The sequence below is a fragment of the Primulina huaijiensis genome, chromosome 2 (genome assembly GCF_012295235.1).
Source record: "Primulina huaijiensis isolate GDHJ02 chromosome 2, ASM1229523v2, whole genome shotgun sequence".
In the NCBI taxonomy this organism is placed as follows: Eukaryota; Viridiplantae; Streptophyta; class Magnoliopsida; order Lamiales; family Gesneriaceae; genus Primulina; species Primulina huaijiensis.
This window is the reverse complement of record NC_133307.1, coordinates 2,896,610-2,914,446: the sequence shown is the minus strand read 5'-3', so window position 1 is coordinate 2,914,446 and position 17,837 is coordinate 2,896,610. Positions and strand designations below refer to the sequence as shown.

Below are 17,837 nucleotides of genomic sequence, written 5' to 3'. Positions count from 1 at the left end.
CATGTCTATGTACATATAAACATAATTTACTAAAAACCGAGCTCAAATAAAGAGCTATTGATTAATAATACCGTTGATGTTGCCAACCACGAGGTCGGGCTTTTGTGAATTGCCAAAGTTCATTAGCCTTATAAGTGTCGAGATGGTATGGCTTTGGTGAATGCTACATTCATGGGCTTATATTTTGCCGAGCTGATTGAACTTTTGTGAATTTCCAAAGTTTGTTGGTCTTATAAGTGTCGAACGAGTCAGGCTTTGGTGAATGCCACATTCGTGGGCTTAAATTTTACCGAGTTGGTCCAACTTTTGTGAATACCACATTTTTGGACCTACATGGTGCCGAGCTGGTCGGGCTTTGGTGAATGACACATTCGTGGGCTTACAATTTGCCGAGCTTGTAGGACTTTTGTGAATGCCACATTCGTGAACTTACATGGTGCCGAGCTGGTCTGACTTTTGTGAATGTGTCAGGCTGTGCTGGGCTTTTGTACAAGTTTTCTGCACGGGGGTCGTTTTTTGAGATGGCCAACAAGTTTTGGGCTTACATTTATTGTATTGAATAACTTTATCACATTAGATGTTTCAGATATAAATATATGACCAATGTAATGAAGTGTACAACTGACCCAAGCAAAATAACAGAAAATAGCAGTTGATAAATCCAAACAGATTTATAAAAACAAAAATTAAAAGATATAATAAATTGACTGGCTTGATGGGAGAGCTCCCAAGAAATAGCATTTTTTGCAAATGATCAGGATCAGCTCTTCTGATTATGACATTGGTGAGCTCTTCTGAAGATGAACATATTGAATTCTTTCGATAAAGATCAGGATGTGCTCTTTCGAGCAAGACCATTCTCTTATGTAGAAGATCATGATGAGCTCTTCCCTTGAAGACTAGAAACTCTTTCGGGAAAGATCCGGGGCTCTTCCATGGAAGACCAGAAGCCGTTCGATGGAAAACCAGGAGCTCTTCCGAGGAAGACCCGGATGAACGCTTCCATGAAGACTAGAAACTATTATGGGTAAGACCAGAGGCTCTTCCGTGGGAGAACAGAAACTCTTTCGAGGAAGACCAGAGGTGGTTCGGAAGAATACCACTATTCCGAAGAAGACCAAAAACTATTCAAGGGAAGACGAGGGATTCTTCCGTGGAAGACTAGAAACCTTTTTGGGGAAGACCAAGACTAGAAACTCTTTCGGGTAAGACTAGGAACTCTTCCTTGGAATATCATAAGCACTTTTGGGGAAGAACAAGGGCTTTTCTGAGGAAGACCAGAAACTTTTTCGGGGAAGACCAGGGGCTCTTACGTAGAAGATCAGAAGCTCTTCCAAGGAAACCCAAGAGCTATTCCAAAAAAAGCCAGAAGTTGCCCAAACATTAGTAAAACAAGTTGAGTGATATTGAGATTCATAAGGTCGTTTGGTTGATTTATGCATTCACCGATGTTCTTCATGGTTTTCTTCTTTGTGGTGCTCATCCTCATTGATTTTCGCTCCTAGGTTTCTTTTGACCTCGAATAATTTTCTTACGTTCTCTTTGATTTACTATCTTATCTCTTTTTTTTTTAAATTCCCACAAACGACACCAATTGATGATCCAAAATTTTACATTGGGTCCGGTCTGTTGACCGGGTCTTCAAATCTTCCAAGCTTTTGGGGTCGGGTTGGTGCTGAGGGGTCTGCACAGAAAATATAATGTTAGGGGGCGCCAGAGATATTTCTCGTGTGGCTCCTCTGATGTTTAATCAGAATGCAAAGAGCAAAGTGCGATATATTAGTACTGAATGAGCCAGAGTGTGTGAATATTGTAAAATCGTGACAAATACCAAGTATTTATAGAAGCAGGAGATGCTAGTTACCTTATTGGAGTAGGATTCTTGCTATGGTAGAATCCAACCTGAGATAAGAAACATCATATGGTGGGACTCTCTAACCATGACGGCTATGACTCTCGTCTTATCTCGATCAGATCCCATATTTTCGGGGTTTTATCTACTGACGGAAATGTCTTCATATTCCCTAACTGCCATTGGTCTCGAATTTCTCAGCCACACTAATGGGCTTAGACCCTTAGGGTATGGTCCGTGGGCTCGGTCTTGTCAAGATTTTCATGACATAGCTCGGCTTTTTTTGGAAGAGACTATAGGCTTGAACTTTTCAGACCCCTGGTTAATAATGAGGCATGTCCCTTAACAGGTTAGGTCAATTTCTGAGATGGACTTGAATCCGCCCAGACGATGTAATTTTAGGAGCATCATAAACTTACCTTACCTCAACCTCCCAGAAACTCATGCCTTCTCTCAACCTCCCAACGCCTTCCTTAATTAAAATATTATCCTTTTAATAATTAATGAATGTAAATAAAATTTATATGTTAAGGATAATATTATAATTTAATGATAAATCAATAATACGTGAATAAACTATAATTACAATTAAATCAAACGAACTAAACGAGCCATTAATTTGTGTATATGTATAAACATATTAATAATTGGGCGCATGTGTTGTGTGTAATATAATATGTGAATTATATATTTCACATATTTTGTTTTTTAAATTTTGATTTATTTATTATATTTTCAAAATTAAATATGATTTAACAAGATGATTTTCTTAAAGCTATGAAACATATAACTTTAAGCAAAATCTATTATACTAAATAAAATATTAATTTATAAATAACAACCATTTTCTAAAAGAACCAAATTTAAAAAATAAAATTGTATACATTAAAGCAACAGAGAAAATTGGAGATAAATCCTCAAATCAAACATAAGTTGTCATTTACTTCATTTACCCTAAAAACTTTCTTTACACTTCCTAATCGTGACAAAAATAACAAAAATATTTTTACGTTTATAACTGGACAAAAAAAAGAATCACAGCCGAGATAAAAATATTTCAAAATTACAATGTTATTATTATTATGTAATTAAATGTTTGAGGAGGATATTTTCTTAAAAATTATGGATCTTAACATATGTTCGAGATTAATTATTTACATGACTCATTTTAATACTTTGAAATACTTACAAGAAGAGCTAACCAAGGTTAGACATCAAGAACAAAGAGGAACACATCAGAATCCTAAGGTAAAATTATGATTCAAAGTAACAGGTTCATAGAAATAGTCTCAGACTCTTCTAAACTCTCCGGAAATCTTATAGAGATCCAAAATAAGGTGCAGAACAATGTAAATCAGCTATAAAATGTACCACAAAAAATTGATAAAATCCTTGAGAAACAAAATAAATTCTTGAAACATTAAAGAATATTTAAACAAGAATTTTAACTTTAGAACAACGACCAAGTTCTAGTAAAAAGATAACGAAAGGAAAGTTACCACTATCTTTTGGTACAAAACCCTTATTACACCAAAGAAGAACAAACAAGTAATACCAAAACCTTTAACCGACGAAGAAAAATGATCAATCTAATTAAAATTATCTCAGCAAAGAAATTAAGCTGACGACAACAATAGAAATTATTGGTGTAGAAGATCTTCAAGACCTTGCAGAGTCTTTTGTGAATATCAAGTTCGTAGATCTGAAGATGAACACAATAGGGGGTGAGCCTCCATCAATAACATGGTCATCTTCCCATGAATCACCAAGGAAAAGTGTGTGATCTCATAATACGAATATGATAACCCCAAACAGATTTTTAAGTAGGTGGAGAAGCACGTCCAACAAGAACAAATTCAATAAAGAATCAAATTCCCTATACCAAACACTTTATTAGAAGTTTGTTCTAAAACCAATACATCTTTATGGGATTATGCTTAACATTGATGTACTGGAATTCAAAAGCAAAGAAGACCTCATACACGAAATTAAACAATTACAAATAATTTAATGTAACATACTATGAAATAAATAAATTATTAACCGAATCTTTTACGAAGAATTTTTCTTGCAACTTCATATTGTAATCACGTTGAACATCACTCAGATTTGGATCGTTAATATTTTTCCTCATGATCATATTTTTTTGCTCCATCTCCTTTCTTTCTTGCTTCATTAACCTCATTTTCCACTTCATTTCTATATTTTCCTCAACTTTTGCAAAATTCTTTTTTGCTAGAGCAATCTTCGAATCTTTCTTTTCATAATATTGTGTCTCTCCTTCTTTCATTTCTTAGATACAACCTTTGGAGCTTTTGATCCATCTCTTTTCCTGTTCTTTTTGAATTCTTTCCTTCCCATTAGTCTAATGCTTTTACTCAATTCATGCACGTCGTCTCCTTCATCGACGATGGATGTATCGAAGAGTGTGAAGAAAGGAGATGAAGAAGATTCACCATCAATATTCTTCACTTTTTTGTTATCATTCGTCGAAACTCCTTTTGCATTTTTCCAACGACCATATCTTTCATATGTATGTGCGTGTGTGTGTGTGTGTGTATACACATATAAATAAATATATATATATATATTATATAATTAAGATTATTCTAAATTTCAATTAAAAAATAAACTTTCTGAATGAATACCTTCATCTCGAATGATAATCCGTTTTGATTGAATGCTTCTAGTTCACTTATTATATTTTGGAAAGTGAACACTCGTTTCACAACATCTGTGAAATGTTGCCGCATGTTGTGTCGTATGCATACTTTCCATCCATTCAACAACTACATACTTTTCATTTATTCGAAAACTCGTGGTTATATTCCTTCCAAACCAATCCCTAGAAACTAGTATTGCTTTGATCAATGCCAAGTGTCAAATTGGTGAAAGCGTTGCACCATGCCTTTGAGAGGCGTTCATCTTCGGTCTTCGTCCAATGTTTCCTTGTCACACCTTCACCCCCATTGTCAGCAACAATCTTCTTCCCTTTTTTCTTGGTTTTGGAAGAGGGACTTCATTGGGATTTTAGGAGATTTGAGTTTGGCTGAACATAAAGCTCAACATTTGGTCGTTGGAGTTCGATGGATCGGTTCGCACACCTGCGAAGGTGATTCAAACACAATATTCTCAATGAGCAGCAATAACTCGTGTTCTAAGAATGTAAACACCGATAAATTAAATCGAGTTTGGTTTTAAACCAAGCGAAAAATACTCGAAGTAATTATTCGTTAAGAAAGCTTTTATATTTGAAAGTCTTTTAACTTGTGTAAACTGAATGACTGAAATAAAGGATATCAGTTTTAGCATATATCAGTTCAGTTATGGTGAGAACTGAACTGATAACAACTCGAACTGATCAAATCAATTTGAAAACGATAGTTAAACAGTTAAGCACACTAGATTTGTTTTGAAAACTCTAAAGTGACCTACAAAAGTCCCACCCGAGCCATGTCTCGATTTTGTCGAGCCACCCTCAAGCCATACCAAACCCAACCCTGACCAACTCCTTAGTGCACCCTACTGGACCGTAGGGACCCCTAGGAACCAACCCAAAACCAAGAACAAAGCCCCCAACTCCAACCCCTTACTGGCCGAGAACTCCCATGGTGGATGGACTCCACGATTTTTGTGCCTAGGACCCTAGCCGACGCCCCAGCCCCTGAACCAACCACTCACGCACCTACCTAGGACCCTAAGGACTCGCCTTAGCCCAGCTCTTGAGCCCTGGACTGAGCCCTTACTTCTCTGCAAGCCCGCGCACCCTGCACTTGCCTCACGATTTTTTCTCGGGTGGGAGCAAGGACTCCCTCCCCAGCCCTAGACTCGAGTCCTAGTATGGTTAGGACTCTCCCCCTGACCCATGACAGATACTAGCCGAGTCGTGGCCCAAGCCAAGACCAAGCCAACTCCTCCACGTGAAACCCGATCGCCCCAAATCCATGACAGCACAAAAATCATTTTCCAGCTTTTGTTTGCTTACTTCTTATGTGATTGCCGTGAGTTTGGTGCATTATTAGGACTCTTAAAATTATGCAAAAACATCCTTTGTTCAATCCCTAACATCATGGCAGCCCTTGACACGTGAAGAACAAGTTTTTCAACAAAATCCATGACTTTAACACATGTATGTACAATAAATCCGAAAATAAATCACAATATTTCATGCTTTTAACGCACACGATATTTAAACGATAGTACGATGCGATAGATGAGAAAATGAGATGTAAGGCATGCCTTTGCGTTTTAAACGCACGAATATACGTTGACGACGAAGAACTGGGACGAGGAGACGATGGCTTCGATGCTTCCCTTTGAATAACCGAAAATTCAACTTCAAAGTTTTAGGTGTGTGCTGTCGTGTGTATGGGAGGGGTTTTTCAGAAAAGGAGGCGTGAGTTGTGTGTCAAAGTGGGAGGGTTTAACACTTGAAATATAATAAGAATCAACTAACAAGGCTTAGGCCTATTAGGTAGGTAAATAGGCTCATTAGTAATTAGACTTGAATTAAAATATAAAAATAGTTTTGTTAAAATAAGTTTGTGAATTTATTAGCCGGGTTGCCAAAAAGTTCGTATTTTTGTTGAAGAACCAACACCGATAAAATTTACGTCCCGGTGTATAAAATCACCTCAAAACTTCTTATTTTCAAAAATATGAAAATCCATCACTCATATTTTAAATAATTAAAACTAATTATTTAATAAAAAAATTTTACGTTTTTCAGTCATCGGTCTCCGTTCCTCGATCGCAACTTGAATAGTCCTTAAAAATATAATTTCATGCATAATGATAATCAAATGATATTTAACATATGAGCATGTATGCCACATAATCAATTGAAATCAATTAATTACTCATTTTTCATAATTCATAGATTTGCATGCAGTTGGATTATGTCGTCTTAATTTTGGACTTTACAGTAACGATCAAGAATAAATACCACTATAAAGGATCGAGGACTTGTTCGATCAGTTGCAGGGAGTTACAATGTTTTCTAAGATAGATCTACGATCTGTGTATCATCAATTGAAGGTAAAAGATGCAGATGTTCATTAGACAGCCTTCAGAACAAGATATGGGCATTACGAGTTCTTAGTAATGCCATTCGGACTGACGAATGCTCCAGAAATTTTTATGGACTTGATGAATCGAGCATTTCAGCCCTACCTAGATCAGTTCTTCATAGTGTTCATTGACGACATTCTCATCTACTCGAAGAGCAATGAGGAGCACATTCAGAATTTGGGTACGGTTTTGCAGGTCTTGCAGAGTCGCAAGTTGTTTGCAATATTTAGTAAGTGTGAATTTTGGTTGGAGAAAGTAGCATTTTTGGGTCATATGATAACTAGCAATGGTATTGAGGTGGATCTAGCTAAGGTGGCAGCAGTTAAAGAATGGATTGAGCCGAAGAATGCGTCAGAGATCAGTCGTTTACTAGGCTTGGCAGGCTGCTACGTGAAATTTGTTCAGGGGTTTTCCTCGATTGCACTGTCACTCACTTCATTGACTAAGAAGAATGCTAAATTCGTTTGGAGTGGAGAGTGTCAGAAGAGCTTTTATAATTTCAAGCAAGCTCTTATCACAGCGCCAGTGTTAGTCATGTCATCAGGGTAAGGCAATTTTGTGTTGTACACCGATGCTTCCAAGCTCGGTTTAGACGCAGTATTGATGCAGCATGGTCGGGTTATAGCTTATGCTTCCAGACAGCTGAAAGTGCATGAGAAGAACTACCCGACTCATGATCTCGAGTTAGCTGCCGCCGTCTTTGCGTTAAAGATATGGTGACATTATTTGTGCGATGAGAAATGCCAGATATTCACCGATCACAAGAGTCTCAAGTATTTCTTCACGCAGAAAGAGATGAACATAAGACAAAGACGGTGGTTGGAGTTAGTAAAAGACTACGATTATGAAATTAGCTACCATCCAGAGAAAGCTAATGTTGTGGCAGACGCTTTGAGCAGGAAAGTAGCAGTCGCAGCACAGCTGTCAGCACAGAGATATCTTCAGTCAAAGATTCAGAGGTTTGGACTAGAAGTTTATCCTAAGGACAGAGCTCCTAAGCTGTCTAATCTGACAGTCCAGTCTTCTTTGCTAGACCAAATCCGTAGAGGTCAGCCTTCAGATGAGCAGTTACAGAAATGGAGACTGAAATATGAGGCCAAGGACAGTGTACTCTACACAGTGTCTGATGGTATTGTGAAGTATAGATGAAGGATGTGGGTGCCTAGTGTTGATTTGATCAGAGATGATATTCTGACAGAGGCATATACATCTCTGTATTCAGTCTATCCAGGGGGTACCAAGATGTACAAAGATTTGCAGATGCTGTATTGGTTGTCAGGTATAAAGCGAGACATCTGTCGATTTGTATCTGAATGTTTAACTTGTTAGCAAGTGAAAGAAGAGCATAAGAGGCCAGCATGAATGCTTAAGCCGCTCGCTATCCCCGAGTGGAAATGGGAGAATATCACCATGGATTTCATTGTTGGTTTGCCGAGGTCAGTCAGAGGATCCAATGCAATTTGGGTTATAGTGGATTGACTTACTAAGTCAGCACACTTCTTGCCAGTGAAGAGGACTTTCTCCATGACTCATTATGCAGAGCTCTATATCAGGGAGATAGTCCGACTGCACGGGATCCCAGTTTTTATTGTGTCCGACAGGGACCCGAGATTCACATCGTCTTTTTGGAAGAGTTTGCAATCAACTATGGGGACGAAGTTACTATTCAGTACGGCATTCCACCTTCAGACAGATGGCCATTCTGAGCGAGTGATTCAGATTTTGGAAGATTTGCTACGAGCTTGTGTGATCGATTTCCATGGGAATTGGGAATCAAAACTACCTCTAGTGGAGTTTACCTACAACAACAGTTTCCAATCATCTATAGGTATGACTCCCTACGAAGCACTGTATGGAAGGAAGTGCAGATCGTCGATTCATTGAGATTAAGTCGGTGAGAGATCAGAACTTGGCCCAGAGATTGTTCAAACCCACTCAGCTTAGGACTTACACTACTGCCTAATCTGAACTCCTATCCTAGACTAAAGGCAGCACCTTTCAGCCAACACTTGTTTAACTTCTGTGTGTCAAAGACTACATACAAAAGTTTATTGTCTTTGTGCAAGACTCACTCAACTGATCTATAAGCTCAACTCTCTGATATATGTGAGTGATAGAATGTGCGTGTGGGAGAACTGAACAATGAATATAACGGGAAGGTGTTCTCACACACTGAGAGAAATAAGCTTCTAAACAAAGCTTATATAACTTTGGAGTGTCCCCTCGACTGGGCTGATTGCTTTCTTGTAAGCTGATATGCAATATGTGTGACCTCTCTTTTATATCTTGTTCATCCACACATATTGTTGATGATCTTGGTCTGTATTTATACCAGCAAGATGACCGTACACCAAGACTCATCAAATGTGATCGTTGCAGCTTGAATGTGTTCCTTGAAATTTGTGTCTCGACTTCTCCGACAGCCATTCTGGAACATTTTGGCTTTACGCTTTGCTGCAACGTCCATTATTGTACTATTGATAGTACAGTTGTTTTTTATCGTTGTGTGTAGCTGGATTCCATTAGATAAGCTTGTCGTGTTCTACAAACTTATTGATTCCTAACTGATGCTCTGAACTGGTCAGTTGAACTGGTCTTGAACTGTTTTGGTGAAATCGCTTGGCTCGTCAGCTGAACAATCAGTTGAACTAGTCTTTGATATTTCAGTTGGACTAGTTCAGTTTGGGCAATCAGTTGGCACTTTCAGTTTGCATCTCTATAGCTTCAGTTGTTGCTCAATAACTGATCAGTTCGAAGCCTGATCAGTTTCAGCTTCCTATGCACTTAGGTAAATCATTAGTAACAAAATAACAAGTTTTGTTAACATCAAAATCAAGATTGTAAACATGAAATGTTCCAACAGAGTTTTGAAAATTGAATTCAGAAGAATTTGGTGAATGAATATTGATTTCATCATTTCTTCAAAGATCCATTTCGAATTTGGATTAAAATGAAATGAAAGAGGAAGAAATTTTATTTTTGGAATAAAAATAGAAGAAATTGTTAATATTTTAATGTGTAAATGATGTCAATTTATAGAAGTACGGTTGGATTCTCAAAATATGGTTTTTTTTTAAAAAAAGCAGATTTGTTTTTAATTTTTTGAATTTTTTATGATTTTTAAATTAATATTTTTAAATTTTTAAATTTTTTAGAGGCTGGGTAAGACCTGACAACCAGCCATTAATTTTTATTTTTTAATTTATTTTCACTTTTTAACGGCCAGATTGATTTTATTATATAAAAAATAAAAAAAATAGAAAATCACTGTATGGGACCCATTATATCCATCATACAAGGAGTTACCCACGCCGGCGCGGAATTCACGCTTCATAGCGCGTCTTATGTGACCATTGAAACATGCCATAAAAAACTAACATTAGACATTGATTATCAAGTTGAGTAGTTAAATAACTTAAATAGGCTTAGGTCTTTGTTTATAATAGGGCTGGAAAAATTCTCCGAAATCCTGACTCTTCCCGCTTCCCATCCCGAACCCAACTCGAAAATATCCCGACCTGACATTTTCCCTACTCGAAATGTCGAATTTCTCTCGTCCTTATCAATATTGAGAGAAGGAACATGTAAATAATTTCTACCCGACGGAATCCCAACCCGAACCGATTATATTAATACTATTATTTTTATTAGTCAACTTATTGATTTAGGGTTCAATGTTTACCTTCAACTTTCAATTTTCACGGTTTCATTTTCGTCGCCCTCTAGTTGCTACATAGTACAGGGAAAAAATATTTTCACTCTCAAGATTTAAAAATAATTGAATCACTATGTTCTAGATTAAAAAAAATCCTTGTTCGTTCTAGGTAATCCATCGATGTGGATTTTCTATATCTTGTTTAATTCTGAAATTGAATCACGATTTCAAAATAATTTTTGTTCGTGTGGTTGGAGGTTGTCTCTATTTGTCAAATTTTGTACCGAATCAACATTTGTAAAGACTAATTTCTGATACTTTATTCATTTCTTTGGTCGGAAATTGAAATTACATATCCCTGTATTTTCTTTATGTTTTGGATTCATTAAATAATAATAATAATAATCGGCCTCTAATCTTGAATTTTGTGCTGAGTGATAGGTGTCGTTCTTGTGTGTTTTTATTGTGTCATTTCGAGTCACATTCATGCATGTTTAGTGAGATTTCATTATATTTCGTTGTTTTTCTTGTTTGTTATGTCTAATAAGTGTTTTGAATGTGTGGGTTGATTTTGTAGGGTATGTGAGAAAAAAAAAAAGGATTGAAGACAAAAATCGAGAGATGTGAGCTAGAGCGGGTGAAAACGTCCGCCCCAGCATGCACATGAAGAAAAAGACACCAGGGCCAAGGCAAGCATGCTGGGGCAGAAGATTTTCCCCGCCCTAGCGCGCCTGGGTGAAAAAACCACTAGGCAGGCACGCTGGGGTGGAAGATTTTCCCCTCCCTAGCATGCCCTGGTGAAATTTTCTGCTCGAGTCTAGCGCTTGGGCGAAAAATTTCATCAGCCCTAGCGCGATATAGAAGGAAAAAATTTCTCTCGATTTCCTTCTATGTTTTATGAATATTGCTTAAATAGAAACCTTAACACACGTATTTTGTAGGTTAATCAGCAGTTTTAAAGAGGAGGAAGAGCAGCCACACGCAAGGAGACAAAGCCGGAGTCGAGGAAACTTGAAGACTCGGGATTTTCGAGCAGTGTGTCGATCGTGCTTCATATATGCTAGTATTTTTAGTTTATGAACTTGTTTTAGTTTATTTGTAATATACTAAGAATATGTTTTAGTTTTTAATGATATAAACCAAGAAGTTGTTTTAATTTATTTGTAATACACCAAGAAGTTGTTTGAGAGTCTCCATAAATTATATATAAAAATATATATATTGGGATATATTTTCTCGACCCAAATGGATCTCGAACATCGGGTCCTGACACTTGTCGAGTACGGGATGGGGAGAAAAAAAATTCTCAATTCTTACCTGGACAAGAATTGGTTATGAAGGTTACGGAACGGGCCCCGACCCGATCCCCCCAGTTTATTAGTCATCCAAAGTGTTTTTCCAAAATTCTAGCAGCAATACAATTTTTTTATCTCAAGTTTTATAATTTTCTTATACTCCTGAAATTTAAAACTTATTCCAATATTCGTTCATGTTTCCCAAATTAAATATTCCAAGCTTAGTTATTGACACTCGCTAATCACTAAAAAATTTGAATATTTTTATTTGAAATAAAGTTTCTAACTTGTTTTAAATTAAAAGAGAAAGGTAACGTAGGTGATTTTGTTTAGAATTATACTTTAAAACTAGCATTGAATTTCCAAAATGCATCTCGATTTAAAATTTTCTGCATGCAAAATGAGGTCAATTGTATTTGTTAGAGTAGATGTCCTGTAAGTCAACAGTTGGTTAGAGATTTTATTGACTCAGTTGTCATAAACAATCTTTATTTTAATATAATTCATTATTTCATGATTTGTTATTTCTTTATCTGTATACTCGTGTGAACAACATAGATAAATACTTTGATTATACTCATGCTAAGGAATTGAATTTATGATAATTAAATTTTGAGAAAATAAATTCAAGGAGTTGAATTTATGAGATAGGAAATTCAAGTTGAATTTATGAATTTATAAAATTTGGAGAGAATAAATTCAAAGAGTTGAATTTATAAAATTTGAGAATTTAATTTATTAAGCTCAAAAGTTGAGTTTATTAAATATTAAATTTTGAAGGTGATAAATTCAAGGAGTTGAATTTATAATTTAAATATTAAATTCAAATGTTGAATTTATAAGAGATTTAAATTAAATGTAATGAATATATGTATAATGGGCTTGTAGGAGTACAAGACCAATAAACATATTATTAAGGTTCTTAATTAGACTTTAAAATATTAATTAAATAATTAAACTAGTTGGACTGGAATAATTAATTGATTAAGTTCATTAAGTGTTTAATTTAATTAATGAGCCTTAAGCTTTTATATATATATATATATATAGAGTTTTGATATGCTGCACACCTACCGTGCACACTTATGTGAGCACCGATGATGTGTCACTCACCTATTGGATGCACAATTATATATATATATATATATATAAGCTTACGGTTAAATACAAGAACACTCATAATTTTTAGAAAACCCTAACCTCCATGACACAAGAATTTCGAAAATACATCTCCGTCTTTCATCTCAAATTTCGGCCTCCATCAAAAGTTTTTTTTGGTTGAGCCGTATCTCGATTTTAATATCAACGTAAAAACTTCTTCCAAATATTCTAGTGTTATTTGGAAGATGAACAAATCTTCTAGTCGTTGACCTGATTCGAAGATTGAAGGAAGGAGTTCTTGAAGAAAGTTCGTAGTAAATACATGAAAAGCTATCTCCGCTAATCCCAGAATAGTTGGAAGCTTGTGAATCATTCACCAAAGATAAAGTTTTAAACATATCATATATGTTTAATTATTAAAACCATACGAGTGCTCAAACAAATATTTTGATTGTCAAAATAAAATAAAAATTTTAAAACTTCTGTTATATTTGGCACGAGAAAACCGAGATGCCATAGCATTAACACCCAAAAAAAAAAAAAACACTTCCCTAACTAAGATATGAACAGCATGATTAATTGATCGTTGAAAAATAAAAGAAACAGATTGGAATTTTTTTTTTGAAGATGTCTTAATATAGTTTCCTTTAGAATAAAACAAGAGAACGATGGAACGCACACAAAAGGCAACCTCCTCTGCCCACCTATGACCCTTGAAATACACACCCCTTCGGCCGTCCACCCACGCTTAAACAACTGGACACCATTTCCCCTTTCCACTCAAAAACTCACTAACACGTGATCTCACTCCCATCATCATTTCATTGCAAAAACGAGGAAAAAATTTTGAGCCCCCCGTGACCAACAAAATGCCCAAGACTCCACCTTTCCGCACTATTTTCTTGGTAGCATTATTCATCTCGCAAATCCAGCTCAAAACCTGTCCCGGGGCCTCAATTTCGGAGCTAAATCCTGTGAAAACTGGTGAATTGAATGAAATGGTGAAAAGGGTTGGTGCAGGGAAGATTGGGGAGTGCTCAGAAGCTGATTTGGAGATGGATTCCGAGAGTAATCGGAGGATTTTACTGATGCAAAAGAGGTATATTAGCTACGACACTTTGAAAAGGGACTTGGTGCCGTGTGAGGATCCGGGGGTTTCATATTACAATTGTAGAGGTCCTGGTGTGGCTAACCATTACAGAAGAGGTTGTGAAGTTATTACCAGGTGTGCAAGGGGAGATTAATGAACCACTCAACTTAGCATATGGGCTCGTGGAATAATATGTAAAATTTGAGATTTTGATTGAAGATGGTGACTTTGTATGCCTTGCAGTTGGCAGAGTTCAACTTTTCTTGGTTTTTGTTTCTTGAAGTTCGATGTCTCATTTTGGGGGCTTTCTTTAATGCTAAGTCCATTTTCTATGACCCTTCAATCTTAGTTCGATATAGAGTGTGATTTGGCTTGATTATAGAGGATATCTCCAAGTCAACTTAAGCGCAAACCCTCTGTCAATGAATGCATGTATGCCCGGGCCTGTGGTTATAAAATTGAAGTTAATTTTTTGCCGAAACTCGACGAGAAATTTTTCAAAACTAAACATGTGGAGTCTAGATGCCGATATAAAGGGTAATGTTAGTGATAGAATCCGGTTAAATTACATCTACTGATCACTTAAATAGTTTTTGCCTTTTGTAGCGTATAAACTAAGTTTGCATCTCCAAAACTGTTGATAACATATCTAACTGTTTGATCTTTCTTTTTTAGGGTTGATGTAGAGAAAATTCTTTGTTTTAGGCTTATGTTGATATTGGTCCGAAGTTCGGTTGAACCAGATATCATGTTTGGCTAGATGTTAAATTTTTTGGAAACTCGCACAAAATCGGCCATCAGACAGGTCCTTCTTGAGCCTCGCCCTCGAGTCGGCCATGAGACTAGTTATAACATTTGCTATATTGTTCAGACTTCAGATTTGATTCCTTGACGTTTGAGCAAACCCTTGTTGGTTTTTCATGTGAGACATGATAATTTAAGTATGATACTAGGATGAGGAGTTGTCCCCATGTCTACGGGCAAGATTAATTTGATTGGGCAAGAAACTCATAAGAATTCTAAATGAATGTGCTATAAAGCGAGAAGTTGGGAAAGATAGCAAGCAGGTGGAGATGCAGGGCGTGAAGCTAGGAGAAACGAGGGTCGCCATGAAGAAACACAACCAGGACTAAACACATTCAGAGCCGGCAAGGCTCGATCACACAACTNAGGGTGGGTGACAACCATTGAAGGCCTGGCCTAGGCGAACCCTAGAGCGAGAGGTCCTACACTTCACACGTGTGGTCCCCACGTTTTCTCTTATGAATACCAAGTTTGATAACATCATTTATTCATTCAATATATTAATGTCAAGAAGTGCCCTTAGCTATTGATATATCTCCAGTCTTTGATTTGAGTGTCGTAGGAGCTACGCGGGGATACCCTCCCGATCCCTTTCTGACGGTTTTTGCGAGGCCCGTGCTCCTGATTAATATTTAATGACCAAACAACCAGGACTAAACACATTCAGAGCCGGCAAGGCTCGATCACACAACTATCAATTCAAAACATCGTAAAAATAACAGTACAGCTACACGAGGCATCTCCTCGGTAAATGTATGACTCCATAATATAATATATATATATATGGGAACTCTCAACCATGACTCGAAGACTAGGCACCACTACCTGACACTCTACCAGACGTGTCAAATCCTCCTGGATAACCTGCTATGGCATCAAAAACAACATCATAAAAAGAAACGAGGGGTCGGGCCCCAGTATGACGAACCGGTAATATTATGACAAATATAACTGACATGAAATGAAATCAAGTAAAATGCGATGCAATGTAAAGCAATGCGTGAAAGGTAACAACCGATAACGGATACCAAACGGAGTCCAAATGAATCGCATCAACAACAGTAACATTGGCCACCCGTGCCAGGAACGTAGCAACGCAACATCAAGTCGCCACTCATCCATGCACGTAGCATCGAGGGTACGGGAGCTACCCGCTCAGCCCTCATGCGAGTCATCAGGAGTGATAATCCTACCCACCCGCTCCATCGATGACGCAACAACTTGATATATCAATATCAATATCAATATCAATAGTAATCAAAGGAGTCAAGGCTCGAAATGCTATGCACTAATAGTATCAACACAAATAAATGCATGACTGCAATCACGTATTCACAGAAGCACATAAGGCACGCCACAACTCATTACAAAGTACTTAACGTCATTTCACATCATATAGACGTCATAATAAAACAGTTCATGCGTACCTCAACTGAACCCTTAATTTACCACTGAAATTTCTTAAAGATTTCTCGAATAATCCAATCATGTGGCAAATAATATATTTTATATCAAGTTCAATTTATTTTTCCAATATTCACTAATTTAGCCTAAAATTCTAAAAATCCATAATTTAGGCTTTAAAATTCCTAAAACTCATCGCAAAGTCAAATATATTAAATCTCTCAATATCGGACAACTTGAAATTTCGAAAATTCAATTGTACCGAATCTGAAATTTTCGATATTTTCTAGGAATTTCCAAAATTTTCATTTTCTATCTCTAATGCTATAAACACATCCCAATAACGATTTAACATTTTCAAAAATAATAAATTCCCAAATTAATAGGCTAAATTCGAAATATTATCTAATTAAATTTCGAAAATTAGCTTAATACCTCCAATCGACTCCGATATAGCACCTACAATCAATAATCCAATATATATTAATTATTGTAACTCAATTGAATTAAAATACCCAAAATTTGAAACCTTAAAACCAAAATTATACCTCTGAAATTTCGAAAATTGCTCAAAGATTTGAATTTAAGCTTCAAACAACATAACTCAAGCTTTCTTCCAACTTTTCCGGCAAAAACATGCGGCGATCTCCGACGGGTTTCCGAGAGTTCTGAGTTTTCTACGAAATTTTTGTATCAATGGATAGCTCTCGTCGAGAGGATTCCGAACATGTATTTACTTTAATTTTTTGATCACCGGTGTGGCCACAATCGATGAAAGAAATTTCGAAATTGAAAACAAAAGAAAACGCAGCTTTCGGTCGGTTTGGGGAGATGAAGATGGAGAGAGAATCTTTGTTTCTTATTATTATTATTATTATTATTATTATTTACTTATTTTAACTTACTTAATCCCATTGGTCTGGGCCTTGAGAATTTGGGCTCTCACAGTTTTTTCGTGATTTCAAGCTTAGATCATGTCCGGAGTTTGAATTCTACTAGTTTCATCGATCGGAATTAAAATCTATATTTTTAGTTAGTATCACCAATTCATTACCAAAACACTAGAGGAGGTCATGCAAAAGAATCAGAAATTCACATTTGTCTAAGATAGTGATCAATGACAAGAACATGATGAGAATGCCGAAGGTCATCAGATTCAGTTCGAAGGTACGCAGCCCCTACCAAGTGGAGAGAATCCTGCGATGGAGGAGCTATGTAAAGAGATAAGAATGTTGAGGCAGTGTTTGGAGAATAGAGCTCCAACGTCGAAGAGATAGAGTCTTTTTTCCCCTACTATTTTAGAAGAAGAACTTCCTCCAAGTTTTAGACAATCAAGAATAAGAGTGTACGATGGACGTACCGACCCTGAAGAACACTTGGGAAGATTTGAGAATGTGGTGTTGCATCAATACTAAGATGTGGTTAGGTGCAGGGTGTTCCTAGGTACGCTAGTGAAATCAGTTCAACAATGGTTTAATACGCTACAACTCATCTCCATACGGTCTTTTGAGGAATTTTCTATGGCTTGTTTACACCGATTTGCTTGAAGAAAGAGGTGCCAGAAAT

At 36.6% G+C, this 17,837-nt stretch overlaps 1 protein-coding gene across 1 annotated transcript; it reads left to right on the top strand.

Annotated features, from left to right (window-relative positions):
- The first annotated feature begins 13,842 nt into the window (after positions 1 to 13,842).
- LOC140971889 (protein RALF-like 24) lies at positions 13,843 to 14,823 on the top strand. The gene is made up of 2 exons (XM_073434419.1): positions 13,843 to 14,198; positions 14,739 to 14,823. Exons 1-2 carry the CDS (start codon positions 13,843 to 13,845, stop codon positions 14,821 to 14,823), a joined length of 441 nt encoding a protein of 146 aa, XP_073290520.1.
- Positions 14,824 to 17,837: the final 3,014 nt, after the last annotated feature.